At 40.6% G+C, this 23214-nt stretch overlaps 1 protein-coding gene across 3 annotated transcripts in view; it reads right to left on the bottom strand.

Annotated features, from left to right (window-relative positions):
- nell2a (neural EGFL like 2a) overlaps positions 1-23214 on the bottom strand; it is a 442132-nt gene that overhangs the window by 341044 nt on the left and 77874 nt on the right. For all 3 annotated transcript variants that reach the window (XM_062035926.1, XM_062035927.1, XM_062035925.1), the window contains 3 exons: positions 19353-19526; positions 5181-5277; positions 27-99 (listed from right to left, as the gene is read on the bottom strand). In XM_062035926.1, coding sequence (XP_061891910.1) covers positions 27-99; positions 5181-5277; positions 19353-19526 — 344 coding nt within the window. The remainder of the gene's footprint in view (positions 1-26; positions 100-5180; positions 5278-19352; positions 19527-23214) is intronic.

The raw sequence follows: 23214 nt of genomic DNA, 5'->3' as shown, positions 1-23214 counted from the left end.
CAGCAATAACAACATGGAGCACTCACTTCTGTTGAGATCTGGACACTGAGAGACGTATCCTTGCGGCATCACCACAATTTCCACGTCCTGCATCACCCCCTGAACACATACACAGACACACACACAAATACTATAAAAGTAAACCAAGCACAAACAAATAATGTTGTTCTTCTGGAGTGTGAGATGATAATAATAACAATAAAAGAGTCGGACAGCAAATCACAAATCACATCAGAACCGACCAGCATGTTTTCCTCAGGTCGACTCTTGTATAAACAGCGGACGCAAATTCAATTTCAGCGTGTTTTGAATCCATTGATTGCTTTCCATCCTGTGTGTGCAAACCCTTGAAAAACTATGCACACAGAGTAACATTGATACTGTGTCTCCATGGCAACCACCATTCAATATGTGTGTGCTTCTATTTCCTCAACAAGCTTGTGTCACTCCAATGTATTGGTCTTTAATTTAAAAAGAACACTTGTAGAAATGTTTTGATAAATGACATGGGAAGCTTGAATAGAAAAAGTCATGTCCAATTTGTGATGGAACTATTGAGAGAAAAAACATTTCAATAGCAGGCACTTTTACCCATTCCTCTTCTAATTCAATCATGTTTAGCTTAGTTGACAACCTAGCTATTTGAAAATGATGACAATTGTGAATGAAATAAGAAAAGCTCTAGAAAATACATGCCATACTACAAACCCCCAAACCAGTAAAGTTGGCACGTTGTGTAAATGGTAAATAAAAACAGAATACAAGGATTTTTCAACTTATATTCAATTGAATAGACTGCAAAGACAAGATATTTAATGTTTGAACTGAGAAACTTTTTTTTGCAAATAATCATTAACTTAGAATTTAATGGCAGCAAAACATTGCAAAAAAGTTGTCACAGGGGCATTTTTACCACTGTGTTACATGCCCTTTCCTTTTAACGACACTCAGTAAACGTTTGGGAACTGAGGAGACCAATTTTTGAAGCTTTTCAGGTGGAATTATTTCCCATTCTTGCTTGATGTACAGCTTAAGTTGTTCAACAGTCCGGGGTCTCCGTTGTGGTATTTTAGGCTTCATATTGCGCCACACATTTTCAATGGGAGACAGGTCTGGACTACAGGCAGGCCAGTCTAGTACCCGCACTCTTTTACTATGAAACCACGCTGTTGTAACATGTGGCTTGGCATTGTCTTGCTGAAATAAGCAGGGGTGTCCATGATAACGTCGCTTGGATGGCAACATATGTTGCTCCAAAACCTGTATGTACCTTGCAGCCTTAATGGTGCCTTCACAGATGTGTAAGTTACCCATGTCTTGGGCACTAATACACCCCCATACCATCACAGATGCTGGCTTTTCAACTTTGTGCCTATAACAATCCAGATGGTTCTTTTCCTCTTTGGTCCGGAGGACACGATGTCCACAGTTTCCAAAAACAATTTGAAATGTGGACTCGTCAGACCACAGAACACTTTTACAATTTGCATCAGTCCATCTTAGATGAGCTCGGGCCCAGCAAAGTCGGCGACGTTTCTGGGTGTTGTTGGTAAATGGCTTTCGCTTTGCATAGTAGAGCTGTGTGGTGTGTTCCAGCACGTCTTCAACATGAGCTGCAGAAAGTCCCCACACTGTGGAAAACCTCATGCATGGTCCCCATCCCCAAGTGCACGCGACCCAGCACGCCGAAGAACTACAGGCCGGTGGCTCTAACCTCCCATTCATGAAGACCATGGAGAGGTTGGTCCTGGAACAACTCCGCCCGACGATCAAGCCTCACCTGGACCCACTCCAGTTAGCCTACCAGCCCCAATTTGGAGTGGAGGACGCGGTCACCTACCTGCTAAACCGAGCCCACACCCACCTAGGCAAGCCTGCGAGCAGTGTGAGGGTCATTGTGGAGGAGGGCGTGGTCTGCGGGCCTGCCGCGGAGCGGGGTGTGTAAGGACCGGCCTCGGAGCACAGCTGGCAGGTGATTGGATTACCCAGATGGGGTTGATCATCCAATCACCTGCCATGCTTATCAGCACCAGCCGCGCCGACACACGAGGACGGAGTTGGAGTTGAGCAGACGCACGCACCCACAAGAAAGACTGAAAAGTTGTAGAGCAGAGTGCTGTCCTGGCGTGTGCATACGACAATAAAAGATAGTTCAACCCAGACTCCCGGGCTTCCGAGAAGGTCTATTGCGGTCAGGAGAACCCACAAGAGGGAAACCTCCACAGTCATGTTTTTTGACTTCCTCATTGCTTTTGATACCATACGACCCGGGTTACTGGGTGTGAAGTTAGAGACGATGCAGGTGGAGGCACCCTTGGTGTCCTGGGTTGTTGATTACCTGACTGACAGACCACAGTACGTGGGACTGCAGGACTGTGTGTCTGACGGACTGGTCAGCAACACCGGGGCCCCGCACAGCAGTCCTCTCCCCCTTCCTCTTTACCAACTACACCACCGATTTCCACTATCAGTCAGAGTCTTGCCACCTTCAGAAGTTTTCTGATGACTCTGCGATAGTGGGGTGTATTAAAGATGGTGATGAGGACGAATACAGGGCACTGGTGGAGGACTTTGTCACATGGTGTGACAAGAACCACCTCCAGCTCAATGTGACTAAGACCAAGGAGCTGTTTGTGGACCTGGGAAGGAAGAGGAGTACTCCGGCGACCCCTGTTTCCATCAGGGGGGTCGACGTGGACATGGTTGAGGATTATAAATACCTCGGTGTACACATCGACAACAAGCTGAATGGGTCAAACACGCTGAGGCACTCTACAAGAAGGAGGCTAGGATCCTTCAACATCTGTACAAAGATGATGAAGATGTTCTACGAGTCGGTGGTGGCGGGTGCCTTCTTGTACGCCGTGGCCTGCTGGGGCAGCGGCCTGAGAGCGGGGGACGCAAACAGACTGGAAAGGCTGGTAAGGAAGGCCAGTAACGTGGTGGGAGTGGAGCTAGACTCTCTGGTGGTGGTGTCAGAGAGGAGAAGTCTAGCAAAGCTCCTAGCCATTATGGACAACACCTCCCACCCACTACACTCGGACCTGGCGGAGAGAATGAGCATGTTCAGTGGAAGGCTGAGACTCCCAAAATGCAACACGGAACGACACAGGAAGTCCTTAATATCGACAGCCATCAGACTGTATAATGCATATGTTCCTTTTTGACTGTATTTGAATGTATTATAAACTGTATTTATATTATTCACAAGTGAATAATGCTGTATAATAGACTGTATTTAGATTATTCACATGTAATAAATACCTAAGTGTTTATTGTTTGTTGTGAGCGAACTGTGGTGCTGAAATTCCCCCAGGGATCAATAAAGTACTTGCTATTCTATTCTATTCTAGAGTTTTAACTTGCACTTACAGATGTAGCAATGAACTGTAGTTACTGACAGTGGTTTTCTGAAATGTTCCTGAGCTCATGTGGTGATATCCTTTACACACTGATGTCGGTTTTTGATGCAGTACTGCCTGAGGGATCGAAGGTCACGGGCATTCAATGGTGGTTTTTAGCCTTGCTGCTTACGTGCAGTGATTTCTCCAGATTCTCTGAACCTTTTGATGATATTACGGACCGTAGATGGCGAAATACCTGAATTCCTTGCAATAGCTGGTTGAGAAATGTTGTTCTTAAACAATTTGATCACGCATTTGTTCACAAAGTGGTGACCCTTGCCCCATCCTTGTTTGTGAATGACTGAGCATTTCATGGAAGCTGCTTTTATACCCAATCATGGCACCCACCTGTTCCCAATTAGCCTGTTCACCTGTGGGATGTTCCAAATAAGTGTTTGATGAGCATTCCTCAACTTTCTCAGTCTTTTTTTTTTTTTTAAATGTTGCAGGCATCAAATTCCAAATAAGCTAATATTTGCAAAAAATAACAACGTTTTTCAGTTCAAATGTTAAGTATCTTGTCTTTGCAGTCTATTCAATTGAACATAGGTTGAAAAGGGTTTACAAATCATTGTATTTAGTTTTTATTTACGATTTTCACAACGTGCCAACTTCACTGGTTTTGGGGTTTGTATGTTAATACTAATTACTAATAAGACATACTTATTTAAAAAAAAATGTTTGCAATAAAATATATATACATGTGCATCATCAACAATTATGCGAATGATATGATGACGTCACATTGACCGCGCCCCCACATGTAGCTTTCAAGCTGGGGGAAACCCTGGATACTCTCTCCTGTTGAGTAAAGGAGGAAATACTGCATGAGAAATGACATACTGCATTGGATGGTATTATATAGTATAATAGCAAAAGGGAGGAGAGTCCCCAGAATGTAAGATACACCTGACTACACACACGCACACAAAGATGCCATGCCTGCCAGTCACTGTCAGACAGACTAAAATAGTTCTAGTCGCTGATAAGATGCACTGTGATTCCAGTCAGATCTGTCACGGCGTTCCACTCGCTTTCCGTCTTCCGTATGACTTTGCCGTGAGTCTGATTCATTTTTCTCTCATAAATCACGGAAGAGCCCCTGCCACCGCTTTAATTTAACATCATTTTAGAAGCTGGCGCCGGCCTGCTGTATTTTTTTTTTCTTTTTTACTGCAAAAGTGCACCGGAGAGTCGTAAAAAGCAAAGTAGAATGTTGAGACTCGTCTCATAGCTCCAAAAGACTTGTGAGTGGTCCTGCCTGTGGTGCTGATTGGCTAATCGTTATTCCCCTGCAGAGCTCATTGAATCGACCAAGAAACTGCTGTTTCATGTCAAGAACACAGACAAAGGTCTGGACCAGAGGAAATGTGACAAACATTCTGCCTCGTCTTGTGCAGTCCAATCTGGGAGGTTGCCCGATTGATAAACAATACCTGCACAGAACCAATCTAATGAGCATGGTCCACAGGCGACTCACTGACTTCTCCTAAATCAGCAATGTCGGGCTTTTGCTGAGATAATTGGGCTTAGCTGCATTCTTAAGGACGAGGAAGCAAATAATGACATGAAAGAAATACGGATCGGGATGGACGGCCCAGCAACACTCGAATATTAAAAATGGCAACGCATGCAATTAAATTCAGCAGCTCCATCATTAATATAAAAACAAACACAAAGGATAGCGAGGATGAGTTATAAAAAGGACTCGAGCATGATCATTTTCTTTATGGTGGAGTAACACAAAATATCCGATATTTGGGGAGAAATGCTGACCTTGAAAAACCCATGAGCAGTGTTCCTCTGTCCAAGCCAGAAGGAGGCGTCCTTGGGTATGTCCATGAAGGGGGCTTCCACCACCCGCTCGTAGATCCTAGAAAACACATACAAGAAATGATGCAGTGGGATTAACTTGCTTTACCAATCTAGAACGGTTATTTCCCCACAGGCCTTGACCTGTAATATCTCTGAATGAGATCTTTCTAGGTCTCTGTGGTCCAACCATATGTCCTTCCTAAAGGTCCCCTGTGATGCAAAATTGACTTTTTAATAATGCTATAAGAGTAATATATGACCCTGTAGCATTTTTTATGACTGCTCAATATCGTCTGTTTCTTTTCAGAGAAGAGGCGCGCCAACGGTCGCTTTTGAAGGTGCGGTTTTTAATGACATCGTGAAGGGAAAACCTCCTCCCTCATGGACATGATGAGCTTGTTCGGTTGTTAGGGACACACTCTGACACTCACGACCTACAAGCAATTTTATTTGGTACATGGTGTAATGATAAGTGTGACTAGTAGATGGCAGTCACACATAAGAGATCTGTGTGGACTGCAGGATGACGCCTGTTCTAGTATCCATATATGGTGAAAGTTTACCCAAAGTGCTTTGTGGTCCGACGATGTGAGTAATAAGCTTCTCCTTTTTCCCCATCTTCTTGTTATGGGGCATTCATCCTTCGCTGTTGCCATTTGTAATATAATGTAGCGTACAGTTTACCTTACATCTATCAGTAAACACGCTATGGAAATGCTAAAAAACACAGGTCCACGAGAAAATGCTGTCAAAGCAGAGGCACGTAAATAAGACTGCCCATAAAAGTAGATGGTCTGTAAAACATAATCTACACCAGTGATTCTCAACCTTTTTGTAACTGCGGACCGGTCAACGCTTGAAAATGTGTCCCACAAACCGGGGGGAGGTGTTTTTTTTGTTTTTTTTTGTCATACAAAAGTACAATCATGTGTGCTTACGGACTGTATCCCTGCAGACTGTATTGATCTATATTGATATATAATGCAGGAACCAGAAATATTAATAACAGAAAGAAACAACCCTTTTGTGCAAATGAGTGTAAATGGGGGAGGGAGTTTTTTTTGGGTTGGTGCACTAATTGTAAGTGTATCTTGTGTTTTTTATGTGGATTTAATTTACAATATATATTTTTTTTAAATTCTTGTGCGGCCCGGTACCAATCGATCCACGGATTGGTACCGGGCCGCGGCCCAGTGGTTGGGGACCACTGATCTACACAACAATAAAGAACCACCATTACATATTATGTAGACCACAAGGAAGTGTTTTAGATGTAGAAAAAAAAAAGTCAAAATATGACCCCGAAAAATACGATACGTTTTGGTTTTGTTCACTGCAGGTCAGTTTGGATTGTTTTAGCCCATACGCGACCTGTTAAGGATTTTTTCATGTCCGTGTGAACAGTGCAATTCCACATTTTTCATATCCCACCCAGACCTCTTTCGTATGTGGAAATAAATCGGATATGTATGCGAAGCAAAATATCCCGTAAAACTGCCAAAACCAAAATACTTGTCCTCTTCTTTCTTAATCTTCAAAGCTCCAAAATTTAGATCAGAAAATACTGACTTTAATTGCACACAATCTTTGAAATTGCAACAAATGCGCTGAGACGACTAGAGGGGAAGCCCTGTTTACTTCTGTAAACATTACAGTGCGTCGTGTTATGTCTGCATGCGGGGCAGATGGCATTCCAGGGTTTCCCGTTAATGCAATTGAATGTGGTATTTTTATTACCGCCACACCTTAAAAAAATTAAAGTAATATAATAAATTGTAGCCCCCAGAAGAAATACAGAAATTCTGACGCTATTTTTAACTTTTATTACCAATCTTATGATAACAAATGGCACAATTCCAACAGGTTTTACCTCCCATGAAAATACTTTGGTTTTGTGAGTCTTCGTTTCACCGCTGGACACACAACAACACTTCCTAATTCTCCGCCAATCACCTTTCAGGCACGGACGTTGTGTTTGCAAACATGGGAAAAACTAACATCAAATCCAAACCACAAAAACATAAAATATTGACATTAGGGCTGGGCGATGTGGCCGTTTTTTAATATCTCAATATTTTTAGGCCATATCGCGATACACGATATATATCTCGATATTTTGCCTTAGCTTTGAATGAACACTGATGCATATAATCACAGAAGTGTGATGATTCTATGTGTCTACATTAAAACATCCTTCTTCATACTGCATTAATATATGCTACTTTTAAACTTTCAGGCAGAGAAGGAAATCACAACTAAGTCAATTGACCAAAACTGTATTCATTAAACAGTTATTAAGCCAGTGGTTCTCAAACTTTTTTTGTCACCCCCCACTTTGGACAAGGGGGAGTTTTCAAGCCCCACCTGCCCCCATCGCCCCAACAGAACGCTAATGCCAAGCTTAACATTTTCAAATTTATCGAACATCAAGTAACATCAAGTTTTATACATTCAAACTCAATAACATAAAATAAAATCAAGTTAAATAATAAATAAAATAACTGTGCAGCTGTGGTATAACTTGCATCAAGTTCAATATCAAATAAAATAACTTGCATCAATTCAATAATAAATAAAACAAAAGTGTTATAACTTGCATCAAGTTCAATAATAAATCAAAAAAAGTGTTATAACTTGCATCAAGTTCAATAATAAATCAAAAAGTGTTATAACTTGCATCAAGTTCAATAATAAATCAAATAAAAGTGTTATAACTTGCAATAAGTTCAATAATAAATCAAATAACTTGCATCAAGTTCAATAATAAATAAAACAAAAGTGTTATAACTTGCATCAAGTTCAATAATAAATAAAACAAAAGTGTTATAACTTGCATCAAGTTCAATAATAAATCAAAAAAAGTGTTATAACTTGCATCAAGTTCAATAATAAATCAAAAAGTGTTATAACTTGCATCAAGTTCAATAATAAATCAAATAAAAGTGTTATAACTTGCAATAAGTTCAATAATAAATCAAATAACTTGCATCAAGTTCAATAATAAATAAAACAAAAGTGTTATAACTTGCATCAAGTTCAATAATAAATAAAACAAAAGTGTTATAACTTGCATCAAGTTCAATAATAAATCAAAAAAAGTGTTACAACTTGCATCAAGTTCAATAATAAATCAAATAAAAGTGTTATAACTTGCATCAAGTTCAATAATAAATAAAACAAAAGTGTTATAACTTGCATCAAGTTCAATAATAAATCAAAAAAAGTGTTATAACTTGCATCAAGTTCAATAATAAATCAAATAACTTGCATCAAGTTCAATAATAAATGAAAATAAAAGTGCCACTTTGCAATCTTTGCCAAAAAAAGGAGGACAGGGCAAGTGAACATGAGTTTTACAGTACTCCAGCATTAGTGGCTGCAATGAGCCTGTTTTGCACTGCACAGCTTTTCAAATCGGGGTTGCAGGCTTGACACTGCCACTGTTAAAACCTCATTGAATTCGGGGCTGAGCTGCCTTGACGCGAGTGTTTCCCAGTGAATGACACATTGTGTCCAATGCGCATTTGGCGCAACCCTCTTTATTAGAGCCTGCAGCCCGTTTCTTGACTTTGCCATGCGCGCCATCAGAGCAAAAGCCCACACAGTTTTCCCATTTAAGGTCGTGTTCTTTGAGGAAACTGTCCATTATCTTGAACAGCTCATCAGCAGTGGCTCTATTTTTTATGTATTTGCAAAACAGCAAATCCTCGCACAGTGACTCGCCATTCACAAAGCTTCCGCTTAGCCCCGCCCCCATTAGTTACTGTTGCTGTCTGTCAAACTTTCGCTCCTACCTAGAAATGTAAAGCATACAGGAAAAATAAGTAATTTACATTTATCTATATAGCGGATTTCACAGACAGAATCACAAAGTGATTTCCAGTGTGTATAGAAAATGAAAGCATAGTAAAAAAAAAAATCACAGAATATAATAATAAAAAAAATAAATAAATAAAAGTGAAATTTCCTCCCGTTCCTCGCGCCCCACCTGTCATGTCTCTATTCCCCACCAGTGGGGCGCGCCCCACACTTTTAGAAACGCTGTATTAAGCAGTGGCACAAACATTCATGTCATTTCAAAACAGAAAGTGCAAGATTGTCAGAGACATTTTAAAACAAGCTATTAGTTTAAAACATGATGTCACACAAGATATTTCAATGACTGTCAAATAAAAATGAGCTGCATAATAGGAAATCAAATAGTGTGCGTCCTTCGCTATGTGGTAGGTTCCTGCGGACATTATTTCCTTTTGTTGACTCTTTTTATCATACGGTGTTGATGTGGAAATGTTTGCCTCTGCATTTTGATGGTGTGGCACCGAATGGAGATGTTGACATGCGGAGTTTCAAGCACTCTTCATTATCTAGCGGGTGACTTTTCAAATAAAGCTACATATTAGCAGTAATGCTACTTCTTGTAGAAACGCTTTCGCCTCACACTTGACAAATTAGAGTTGTCTGTTCGACATATTCCCACTTGAAGCCAAACCACCGCCAGACGATGGCCCCATGCTGTTTTTCTTGGGAATTAATTATTGTTTTATTTGTTACCATATTCGTACCTTCTTTCTCTCGTATTACCAATCGCATCACAGCTAACTTTAGCCATGCTGCTACCTCTCTGCTCAAGGAGGGCGTATACGTATGTGACGTATGTCGTGAGAGTATGTGACGTGTGTAAAAAGGTGCGCTTGTTGTCTGTGAGAAGGAGAGACTAGAAAGAGTGGGAAGAGCCTGTAGTGTAATGCCCACAGCTAAAAGCAACTGCGTGAGAATGTATACTCGAATATCACGATATAGTCATTTTCTATATCGCACAGAGACAAACCCGCGATATATCGCATATATCGCCCAGCCCTAATTGACATTACCTGGTCGTTACAGTATGAACTGATATATATAGCCTATTATTTGCACACTGTTGACAAGTGATGTATCAAAAACTCGACCACCAAAAAAAAAGACTTTGATGTCTAAAAAACGGACGTAAACAAAATGCACAACATTGTCTGGAGCGTTGTCAGCATGTCTGTGATGTGGAGCTGATTTTTATATATATTGTATTTATAGGGACATGGAGGGACAGAAGTAGAGTCCATAAACACGAGTACATTTTATGATAACACCAGAAGAAGATGCTGGATTTATTGCTAGTTGTTTTAAATTTAGAACGTCATTAAAAGTATGTACCTTGTACAAAAAGCAGCAACAATTGAAAATATGGCAAAACGATAAAAAAATATGTTTATACTAATTAATAATAACAGATTTTTAAATGTATGTTTACATTTTTTGAGACTTTTTAAAGAAAACCATATCATCAGAGCAAATTATGCAAATTACTCGACAACGTCGTGGTGACCACACCCATACCCACGCCCCCACAGCCACAGGTATCTTAGCAGTTCGGGGGAAACCCTGCATTCACATTAAAAATTTAATTTTTTTTGGTTTGCCACCATGAAGATTGGATTTGCCAAAAAAGTCATAATTGGAAATCTGACACCCCATTGTGAATGTAGTCTTTTATTCATATATTATTCACTGTTACAAGCGGCCGGCACTCTGTGGGCAGCCATAACTGCAATAAAAACAAGTTTGACACACTTAAACTGTCTAAATACCAAAAGTAGCATTCAGGGAACATTTTGGACAAAACACTTTCATTGTACTATTGTGGAACTTACAAACCCCGTTTCCATATGAGTTGGGAAATTGTGTTAGATGTAAATATAAACGAAATACAATTATTTGCAAATCCTTTTCAACCCATATTCAATTGAATGCACTACAAAGGCAAGATATTTGATGTTCAAACTCAAACTTTATTTTTATTTGCAAATAATAATTAACTTAGAATTTCATGGCTGCAACACGTGCCAAAGTAGTTGGGAAAGGGCATGTTCACCACTGTGTTGCATCACCTTTTCTTTTAACAACACTTAATAAACGATTGCGAACTGAGGAAACTAATTGTTGAAGCTTTGAAAGTGGAATTCTTTCCCATTCTTGTTTTATGTAGAGCTTCAGTCGTTCAACAGTCCGGGGTCTCCGCTGTCGTATTTTACGCTTCATAATGCGCCACACATTTTCGATGGGAGACAGGTCTGGACTGCAGGCGGGCCAGGAAAGTACCCGCATTCTTTTTTAACAAAGCCACGCTGTTGTAACACGTGCTGAATGTGGCTTGGAATTGTCTTGCTGAAATAAGCAGGGGCGTCCATGAAAAAGACGGCGCTTAGATGGCAGCATATGTTGTTCCAAAACCTGTATGTACCTTCACAGATGTGTAAGTTACCCATGACTTGGTTACTAATGCACCCCCATACCATCACAGATGCTGGCTTTTTAACTTTGCGTCGATAACAGTCTGGATGGTTCGCTTCCCCGTTGGTCCGGATGACACAATGTCGAATATTTCAAAAAACAATTTGAAATGTGGACTCGTTAGACCACAAAACAGTTTTCCACTTTGCATGAGTCCATCTTAGATGATCTCGGGCCCAGAGAAGCCGGCGGCGTTTTTGGATGTTGTTGATAAATGGCTTTCGTTTTGCATAGTAGAGCTTTAACTTGCACTTACAGATGTAGCGACCAAATGTATTTAGTGACAGTGGTTTTCTGAAGTGTTCCTGAGCCCATGTGGTGATATCCTTTAGAGATTGATGTCGCTTTTTGATACAGTGCCGTCTGAGGGATCGAAGGTCACGGTCATTCAATGTTGGTTTCCGGCCATGCCGCTTACGTGGAGTGATTTCTCCAGATTCTCTGAACCTTTTGATGATATTATGGACCGTAGATGTTGAAATCCCTTAATTTCTTGCAATTGCACTTTGAGAAACGTTGTTCTTAAACTGTTTGACTATTTGCTCACGCAGTTGTGGACAAAGAGGTGTACCTCGCCCCATCCTTTCTTGTGAAAGACTGAGCATTTTTAGGGAACCTGTTTTTATATCCAATCATGGCACCCACCTGTTCCCAATTAGCCTGCACACCTGTGGGATGTTCCAAATAAGTGTTTGATGAGCATTCCTCAACTTTATCAGTATTTATTGCCACCTTTCCCAACTTCTTTGTCACGTGTTGCTGGCATCAAATTCTAAAGTTAAAGATTATTTGCAAAAAAAAAAATAATGGGAGCTTCAGGACAATTTCAAAATATCACCTCACCCCTTTCACAGGAGCTCTTTCTTGGTCTGTAGAAATGTTGTCCTCGCCCATTGGAAAATCAGTGTTTAACTCTTCAGAATAGCAACACTCAAAATCTGAGTGACGCTATATTAGGTAACGCTTGGTCATGAAGTACTGCAGTGGCAATAAACGCTGACACGGAGGGGCACCGTGACTCACTCCGCACCGAGCATACACTTAAAGAATTAAGTACTTTGTGATCACGACACAAAACTGCCGGCGAAATGTTCGGCAGGCCTTTTTTGTCGCTGAACTATTTTTTTTCACCTTATGTGAAAAGCAAACAAAAGGTTCGCCTTAAACGAGACTCAGTGGCGATTGCTCCAAGACTGCGAGGGAAGCCTCAGTTTCCCCAAAAATGTAAAAAAAATGAGTGTTCAAATGTTTCATTGACTAAATATGCCCTAGAAAGTGTTCAACTTCTGTTCAGAATCAGCTACTTTCATGACAGCTGACACAACTTTCTTCTCATTTATTGCAGTTGTGGTGGCGTCACAGTGCATTAAAAGGCGCTGAAGCTTAACATCCAGTGACTTCAATGGGGGAGCAGAGAGTGTGTTGTTCCACTGCAGCCAAACAACGGCATACAAGTGTATGGAAAGTGGGCTTGGCTGGATGTCGAGCTTCCGCATGATGATTGGGATGATCGGTCTAAGCCTGAATCCCTTTTTAATTGACCGCAAAACTAGCGAATTAGCCAGAGCATTTTTCAAGTTTCACTCCGTTGTTCCAAGTTGATATGGAGAACTTTCTAATCCTGTAAATGGCATGTTCTTTGTAAAATCTAGCATCTTAATATATTGCAGTGTTGTCCCAAAACCAATATGTATTTCGATACTTTTCGATACTTTTAGGTACTTTTCTAAATAAGGGGGACCACAAAAATGGCATTATTGACTTTATTTTAACAAAAAATCTGAGGTTACATTAAACATATGTTTATTATTGCAAGTTTGTCCTTAAATAAAATAGTGAACATACAAGACAACTTGTCTTTTAGTAGTAAGTAAGCAAACAAAGGCTCCTAATTAGTGTGCTGACTTTTGCAGTAACATATTGTGTCATTTCTCATTCTATTTTGTCAAAATTATGAGGGACAAGCTGTAAAAATTGATTATTAATCCACCACTTAATCATTTACTGTTAATATCTGGTTACTTTCTCTTTTAACATGTTCTATCTACACTTCTGTTAAAATGTAACAATCACTTATTCTTCTGTTGTTTGATACTTTACATTAGTTTTGGATGACACCACAAATTTAGGTATCGATCCAATACCAAGTAGTTACAGGATCATACATTGGTCATATTCAAAGTCCTCATGTGTCCACGGACGTATTTCCTGAGTTTATAAACATAACATGATTTTTTTAAAAAGGAAAACAATTTTGTAACGATAAAAAATATCGATGTAATCATAGTATCGACTAGATACGCTATTGTACTTGGTATCATTACAGTGGATGTCAGGTGTAGATCCACCCATGGCGTTTGTTTACATTCAGGGTGCTAGCTTGCTGTTAGCGGTTAGCTATCGTATCCTCCTACGGTGTGTAGTGAAGCATGTTTAGCTATTCCTCATCCTGCAGTAAGAAACTTACTTTATTTGTCGCCCTGGAGGCAAGGATTAGTGATTTAGAAGTAGCTAAAACACTGCCGACTGCGGATGGACGTTCCCGCTAGCTAGCTGGCCATGTCTTAAAACACCTCTTCCTGAGGGCGATTCAGTGTTATAACTTCAACTTTATCGTTAGTTTTTAAGCCAAAATGCGTTTGTTCTCCCTTTTCTGTCTACACACTGTGTCTGCTTGTAAGTACCCCCGTGATTGTGTGCTGCTGAACATGCTCCTCTGCTCGTAAACCAGCAATTTCATGACGTGACGACATACCGTCATGCCCAGGAACCGGGACTTTTCAAACAGAGTATAGTACCATTTTTTATTCATTAGTACCGCGATACTATACCAGTATCGGTATACCGTACAACCCTAATATCTTGTATCTGCTATAGGAGAGTTGCATATGACGTTTTGATTGATTGATTGAAACTTTTATAAGTAGATTGCACAGTACAGTACATATTCCGTACAATTGACCACTAAATGGTAACACCCGAATAAGTTTTTCAACTTGTTTAAGTCGGGGTCCACGTTAATCAATTCAAGGTCACATCCGTTTTCTTCTGGGCGGCTTAATTGACACGATGGTCAAGCAGCTTGAGCGTCGCATTAGAACAAGTGAGAGTGAGTGTAGAGTTTCAGCAGAAAATGTCCTGTTGCTGTTCTGTTCTTGGGTGTTCCAGTCATTCAAACAGAGAGATAGGAAATAGCTTTCATAGAGTCCTGAAAGAAGTGGTTCTTAAAGGTCATAAAAGCATATCAAAGGAAATGGCTCTTAAAAATATCACTTTCATCATCTTGTGAAATACAATCGGTCGCTTGTGTCTGCAGTAATCACTTTGTAAAATGTTTTGTTTGAACATTTGATTTGTTTGAGAAACTTTCTGTGATGCAATTGAGTTTATTTTGTACTATATTAGTAGTGTTTGAGAGCTGAACGAAACGTTTAAAAAAAAGGACAATAGGTGGCAATAGTTTGTGTTCTTTTGTCGTTGCTGTGCCTAAATATAACTACAAGATCTGTTTGTGCAGATAAACTAACGTCATGTTAAGTCCTAGTAATAGATATTGTGATTGTTGGTCCAATCCGTCGTATTTTCATTGTCCACTAAACTAAAAACGTAGTTGTTGTTGAGCAGGAAAGCCTGAAGTGCTTTATTTTACACAGATGTCCACATTATAGCGTGTTTGGTGATATTTGTAAGCATCTAGAAAATATCCTTAATAATTAAAAAAGTAGATGAATAAATCTCAACAGCATAAACTAAATCTTGATTTCGCTAGCAAACATTGCTGAACAACAGGTAAATAGCTAAATAATGAGAACAAATATATAATATACAGTATATATATATTATAGATAAATGTTCACATCATAAAAACAACTGCAGACATGAATTGTAGATGAGACTAATATTTGTAGCAGGAAATCAACTTCAAACAAACGTATCCTTTTTCTCATTAGCAATGCACGAATAAATCCAACTTTTCAGTCTCTAACTTATTAAAGTTTAATTTGTGAAACCCTCAGATGTGAAGACATGATGTGCCTCCAATCTTTTTTTCTCTAAATACCGTAAGTGTCAAGTGAAGCGAGGTAGCAGTAACCTCTTGGTGATGATAAAATGTTTAAATCTTTTTTTTTTATATTCTTCTTAAGAGTGTCAAAATCCACTCCATCCCATATGAAATATTATTTCATGATCACTTTTATATTTGCCTCTAAAACTTTCTAAATAACCCTAAAACTGCACTGATTCAGGTAAATAAACAGTAGCCTAATGGGGCTAAGACCGTGGCCTGAAACCCAGAAGTGCCAGGATGTGCCTCTAGGTCATGTGACTGCAACCTACCAATTGGATACTGTACTGGTGTTTAAAGATTAGCTGACAATATGACAATATGCACACATACACTCATGCACATAATCACGTTTCATCAAACATATATTAACGTTGTTGCCCTAGGGTAAACTGGGTATAACACATGGCACACTGACAAAGCTTAACCTATTGTTACTATAACAATCTACAAGGTTAAGGTTGCTTCTCTTTCTTCCCCTCCATTTTTCTGCATTCTTTCGTATCTCAAGTTATCATTACGTATATGTATTGTTGCATTTTAACAATTGTATTGTTGATAATAAAGGTAAAGTACTGGTATTGTTTATTATCAATAGCACTATTTCTATTGGTATTCATATTGCTCCATTTTTAGTGTAATAATGCTCATTGTCATTTCTGTATTTTTTTTTTTTTAAATTTTCGCTAACTGCTTATTTGCTATTACTTTTACCATCATATTTGTACATGTCGTATTTGCTGATGTTGCTCTGTTGTTGTTGTTGTTGTTGTGTTTGCTGTTGTTGTTTTTGTCTCTCTGTCTAATCCCCCTCTTGTCCCCACAATTCCCCCCTCTGTCTTCCTTTTTCTCTCTTTCTATCCCCTCCTGCTCCGGCCCGGCTGCACCAAATGATAATATAAATACATTTAATAAAGTCAAAATACAAGTAAGGCAACAAGAGAAGTATCCTACACTTCTCTTTTGTAAAGTAAATCTGAACAGCCGATATGGGCATCTACATCTGCTATATGATTTGCCCGAGAAGCTGGGCAGGACATTATAAAAATAAAAAATAAAAAAAATAAAAAATAAAAAGATTAGCTGACAATGAATTTACCCGACTTGAAAGACCAGCAGCCACCAATGGAGAGACACCTTATGATCGCCGTTCGCTTACAGCAAAATCTGTCACGGCGCAAGCGCATGCCGCTGCACATTCCTCAGTGCGCTCCGCTAAGCGCATCTCTGGACACGCCCCTACGCGTGCATCTCCTGCATCTCTTCAATCTGCAATCTACACACCTGACGCTGATAAGGCTCCACGCTTCTTAAGCCAGCGCAACCTGCATTCCAGGGCCAGAACGTATCCCCCTGTATGGTACAGTAAGCCTACACGTCTCTAGCTCCCTCCCTATGTGTATTCGCTCTCTCTGTGTTTCTCCTCCTCGTCTTGTGTCCTGTGTCGTCATCCTCCGTTTCTTGGTTTCGAGCTGTGTGTCTCGTCTCCCCGAATTCCCTCTGGTTCCCTGGCTGCCTTCCTGGATCTCGACCTCTCGCCTGGACACGGACCTTGACGCCTCGCTCCTGCCCCTAACCTCTTGCTTTCCCACGGACCTCCGAGACTGCCTTGCCCTCCCTGACTTCCGTATCTCGCTCAACACGCACCTTCAACGACTCCTGGTAACACTCAGTTAAACACAACACATAGTCACACCATACGTACCTTGATTTATTACACACGTCATTTTATTATATTAATAAATACGCCTAGAGCTAAACGATGTCCCTGCCTTTGTGCCGTCTTCTTCTTCCTCCCTTGTACCGTAAGAAAATCTTGATTTTAAAAAACAAGTCCATCACAACACAGCAGCATAGTAAGTCACGTAGTAGTGTCATGTGACCATGTCCATCAAGTAATACCTGCACTTCAACTCAATCTGTGCAAATTTTGAGTGCCCCTTTATGTTGTTGCTGTGTCTAGTGAGGTGTACCAGCATGCAGCATATCACGTACTATCGCCTCTACGAAGCCGTAACTTCCTGAGAAACAGCAACAGGGCAATGTTTTTCCATTATGTGCAACATTCTTTTTTTTTTTTTAAATAAATAAAACAATTTCACAACAAACACCATACCGTATATTCCGGACTATAAGGCACACTTAAAACTTGACAGTGCACCTTATAACCTGCGACTAATATAAGGAATAGATTTGGTTGAGCTTACCCACCTCGCACCTATTTTATTTGGTACATGGTGTAATGACATAAGAGATAAGTGTAGGCTGCACTATGATGGCAATATGTCTCAAGTAAACAACACCAACATTCTAAATGTTCCAATGAAAATACAGAACATTACACACGGCGCTCAAAAATCTATCAAATGTTTCAGTACGACTTTGGTAAGCTATGAAGCATTAAACATACGAGTATTATTATGGTGTGTGTATAAGGTAAAACATATTATCTGGCGTTTTGTTTCGCAATATTATGCAAAAGCACCTTTTCTTACCATCTGGTACCTGCTGATCTGTATTTGGGATCTGTAGAAGTCCTGAAAAATTGCGCGTGTCCGCGCCGACGCCGCAGTCGATAAGTTTCTTCTTTTTCTCTATCTTCTTGTTATGTGACATTCATCCTCCGCTGTTGCCATTTCTAATATAAAGTAGCGTAAAGTTCTTACTTATATCTGTCAGTAAACTTGCCATGAAAGCGCTAAAACATACCGGTGTAGTGAGTTGACATTATTCACCCAAGGAACTTTAGTTATTAGAGTTCCGGTCGGACGGTTTTTCACGGGACACATTTCCTGTGTTGTTGTTTCCGGATGAGGAGATGCTGCTCCATTATTGATTTAAGTAAAGTGTGAATGTCATTAAAACAGTTAGCTCCATCTTTTGGCACTTCTTCCACTCCCGTCCTTGCACGCTACACCGCTACAACAAAGATGACGGGGAGAAGACGCTGTCGAAGGTGAGCCACGTAAATAAGACCGCCCACACAACGGCGCATCTGGAAGCGTTTGTCAGAAAGCGGCTTGAAGATGATCTGTAAAACATCTATGCAACATTTTGACCAAAGAACCACCATTACATGTTATGTAGACCACAAGGAAGTGTTCTACATTTACAAAAAAATAATAATAATATGACTCCTTTAATGCGCCCTATAATCTAATATTTGAAAACCAGTCAAAAATAGACCATTCATCGGCAGTACGCCTCATTTTTATTGTTATTATTTTTTTATTTAGCTTTTATTTAACCAGGTAAAATCCCACTGAGATCAAATGTGTGTGTGTGTGTGTGCGTGTGTGTGTGTGTGTGAATTATATTTATATCTCTTTTCCATATAAACTAGTGCGCCCTATGGTCCGGAAAATACGGTATTTAAAGAAAAAAAAATGTAAATATAAAAAAATTGAATAAAATTGTGGGTAACTTTGACAAAAGTAGACCAAAAGCTGATCAAACATAGACCATTCATCAGCAGTACGCCTTATTTTTATTTAATTTTTTTAATTTTTTTTAATAATTTTTTTTAAATGTATTTAACCAGGTAAAATCCCACTGAGATCAAAGATCTCTTTTCCATATAATCCGGTGCGCCCTATGGTCCGGAAAATACGGTATTTAAAGAAAAAAAAAAAAATTTAATATAAATTTTTTTTAAAAAATTGTGTGTAATTTTGGCAAAAGCAGACCAAAAGCTGGATGTCATGAGGGTATTAAGCCAATTCGGTTTCCCTGCAACTCACCTGTTGCAGTCGACGTGCAGGATGACATGAGAGGCGCTGACGGCGACAGACACTTTGTGCCACTGGTCGTCAGCCAGGCTGTAGGGGAACACCTCAGTATGGGGCTGCTGTCCTTTGGTCCGGTAGTGAAGACGCACCTCGCTACGCTGCCCGCTGCTCTCCAGCTCCAGGAACCTGCAAACATCCAAAAGCGTGACTGTCAACCGTTTACATTGTATTAGTCGAGGGTACTCAAGCATAACGGAGCCGAATGGTTTTTGAAGTGCAACATCAGCAAAATAATAGCGAATCCTCGCGCAGCATTTTGATCGTTGAAGTGAGTGACAGTAATGGAGGCAGCTCATCGCCTCTGCCTTGACTCTGCACAGGTTCAAAGGGATTAACAGACACACATGCCAGTGTAAAAACAAGGTTGATTTATTGGATAGATTTACTCTTCGCACGCTCTTCTTACGGACGCTCCTTAGAATTAGTTTGTGCTTTTGTTGCATGCAAATGTTTCCCGGGAAGGCTAATCAGCGTCGAGGAAGGTCATTACCATCCCGGCAAGCTCTGTCTTCTCAGGACTGACTTTAATGTACAAACTGCTCAATCTGTAGGGGGGGGGGCATTATGCGGGATGGCCGCGTTGTGATCACCCGACGGCTCGGCTGGCTCCGACTAATGGGAAACATCGGCCCGCTAACTGCAGTTACGGTCTCATCAGTTTTCCATCCACGATTACGAGCGCCGCGTTTGGCTCGTTGATGGACTGTGAATAATACATTAGCATACGGGGGGTGATTTGCTGTATTTGTTCGGGCGAGAGTGTAAAACATGAAGAAAAAAAGCAACTGAAGATATTAAAACTTCAATCAATATGTGAGACATTGGTGCTGATAGGGCTGTAATTATTCTCTACTTTGGTGAGGACGCACAATGTGCACAAGCTATTAGCGCAGGGTTATTCAAATGGTGGAGAGGGGCGGTAAAATAAAAACAATAATGTAAAATACGGTAACTGGTGTGATATGCGTTAACTGCAATAGTTTTTCCCCTGCTTTCATATTAAGATTAAAGATTTAATCTTTAATCTTAATATGAAAGCAGGGGAAAAACTATTGCAGTTTACGCATATCACACCAGTTACCGTATTTTTCGGACCATAAGGCACACTAACAATCCTTTTCTCAAAAATCGACAGTGCGCCTATGGTACGGAATAATTCTGGCTGTGCTTACCGACCTCGAAGCTATTTTATTTGGTACAGGTTGTAATGATAAGTGTGACCAGTAGATGGCAGTCGGACATAAGAGATACGTGTAGACTGCAAGATGAGGCCAGTAAACAACACCAAAACTTTAAATGTTTCATTGAGAATATAGAACATTACACACAACACTCAAAAATCTGTCAAATCGTTTTTAGTACGACTTTGGTAAGCTATTAAGCCGCACCGCTTGATGGATTGTCGCAGCATTACGGCTACCATAGTCAGACGTACTCTGCTTCAACATACGGTATTATTATGGTGTGTGTATAAGGACCCCAAAATGGCACCTTTTAGCAGAGATATTATCTGGCGTTTTGCTTTGCAATATTATGCAAAACCGACTTGTCTTACCTTCTGGTAATCTGGTAATCTTATGATGTGTATTTGGGATCTGCATAAGTCCTGAAAATGTACATGTGTCCACCATTGTAGTCGATAACCTTCTTTTTTTCTATCCTCTTGTTGTGGGGCATTCATTCTCCGCTGTTGCCATTTCTAATATAAAGTAGCGTAAAGTTTTAACTTATATATGTCAATATGGAAGCGGAAATTACTGGTATAACAAAGATGACGGGGGGAAGACGCTGTGGAAGTGCAGCCATGTAAATAAGACCGCCCACATAAGCGACGGTCAGAGAGCGACTTGAAGATGGTCTGTAAAACATAATCTATTCAACATTTTGACCAAAGAACCACCATTACATGTTATGTAGACCACAAGGAAGTGTTTTACATTTAGAAAAAAAAATCATAATATGTACGGATGATGTTCGTTAAGAAATTATCGATGTCGATGCCATTACCGAATCCTCTTATCGAACCGGTTCCTTATCAATTCTCTTATCAAATCTGGATAGGTTGTTGTGTGTGCACTGAGTTCCAAAAGCCGCAGATGTTATGTGACTGGGCCGGCACGCTGTTTATATGAAGGAACGTGACTGAGGACAGCATGCGGACGTTAAAGGGTGAAGATTTCAGGTGAGAGAGGACGCTAACCCTAACCCTTATTTATGCGTTAAATACAGAAATAGCACCCGTAACTGACATGGCGCCTTTTAATACGGTGCGCCCTATGGTCGCGAAAATACGGTATAGTGGCTTCGATAACAGGAAACGGTTCTCAAAAAGGGATTCGAATCCATGGAATCGGTTCTTTTCTTATCGAAGCATCGGGAGAACCGGTTTTCGAACATCATCCCTAATAATATGACCCTTTAATGCGCCTTATAATCCGGTGCGCCTTTTGTATGAAAATAGACCTGAATAGACCCGCTCATCGGCAGTGCGCCTTATAATCTGGTGCGCCCTATACACCAAAATAAACTCATCTTAATATAGACTTAGTGTCCTTGTTTCCCTGCAGCTCATTTTTTTAGCTTACCGTAACCACACGCAATGATGGAGAAAGCTCAATCAAGTGCGATAGTGTGACGCATGGGCGCAAATGGGGATTATTTCAAAATAAGATACCCGGAAGACAAAAAATAAAATTTCAAACACATTTCTTTGCAGCATTGTATGAACCCGTCAGCAGCCTGGTACTAGTCCAAGGACCGGGGCTTGAGGACCACTAAATCGCAAACTAGACAAAATCTTGGAGACGCCGTCTGCTCTGCAAGATTAATTTTAGGATCGGAAATAAACAATTACAGTGAAAAATTAGTTTTCGCTCACTCAAACACAAACATTCTAATCTCGATTGTTTTCCCTGGCTACAAGCGACTTGACATGGTCGTTACTTCAAGATTCCCCTGGAGGACAGTGCAGCGAAGACGCAACAAAGTTCTTCTCTGTCAACAACACCTGTGGAGGTGAGCTCTGCTCGCCGTGCCTGCAGAGCAACTCCAGGCCTACAGACATAACAAACGCACCCCTTCGACTGCACATATGCACATGTAGCCCCTCCCCCGCCCTACGCCTTTGCCACTTCTTATCCCCCTGCGGTCAGACAAATGACTGGAGCAGCGCCAAAAGGGGCCCTCCCACACACCGTAAGTGGTGACCCATCAGTGTTCCTGTTCTGTCACCCTGTACAATGTATGTCTGCTCTTGAACCTGTCTGTGCTGAAAAGGAAATGTTGTTGTACTTGTGCAATGACAATAAAGTGTCCTTCCTTCCTGATATAGAGGATCTACGATTAGCAATGTTAGCTGCTCAAAAATAGCAGAGTTGTCCCGTTGTATAGAGGATATTTGACTATTGATTTTGGCTGTAGGTTCATAAAAACTGTCAAGGCGTGGACTTTGGCGTGATTTGTTCTCCCATGGTGCAAATAATTTGGACCGGACATGGCGTGAATTTAAATACATGATTTAATAAAACCTCAGACCGGTAATAAAACCGAAAGACCGGTGGCGGCGGCCGGGCTGGCGGCTGTGGCTTGGCAGGCCGAAGAACTGGTGTTGGGGGCCGTGCTAGAGGCTGTGGCTTGGCATGACGCTGAGCGACCCCACCTGAACAGCTCCCAGCTTTAGCCCCCCCTCAAGGAGCGGATACCAGACGCGCTCCCTGCGGTCTGGAACCGTCTTTTAGGGTGGGTGGAGGGACTCAGGAGGGGGGCAGAATCCTCCCCATTAAATTGTCCAAAATGTCTTTCTTTTTCTAGGTGG

The sequence above is a fragment of the Entelurus aequoreus genome, linkage group LG24 (genome assembly GCF_033978785.1).
Source record: "Entelurus aequoreus isolate RoL-2023_Sb linkage group LG24, RoL_Eaeq_v1.1, whole genome shotgun sequence".
NCBI lineage: Eukaryota > Metazoa > Chordata > Actinopteri > Syngnathiformes > Syngnathidae > Entelurus > Entelurus aequoreus.
This window is presented reverse-complemented; position numbering and strand designations above follow the sequence as displayed.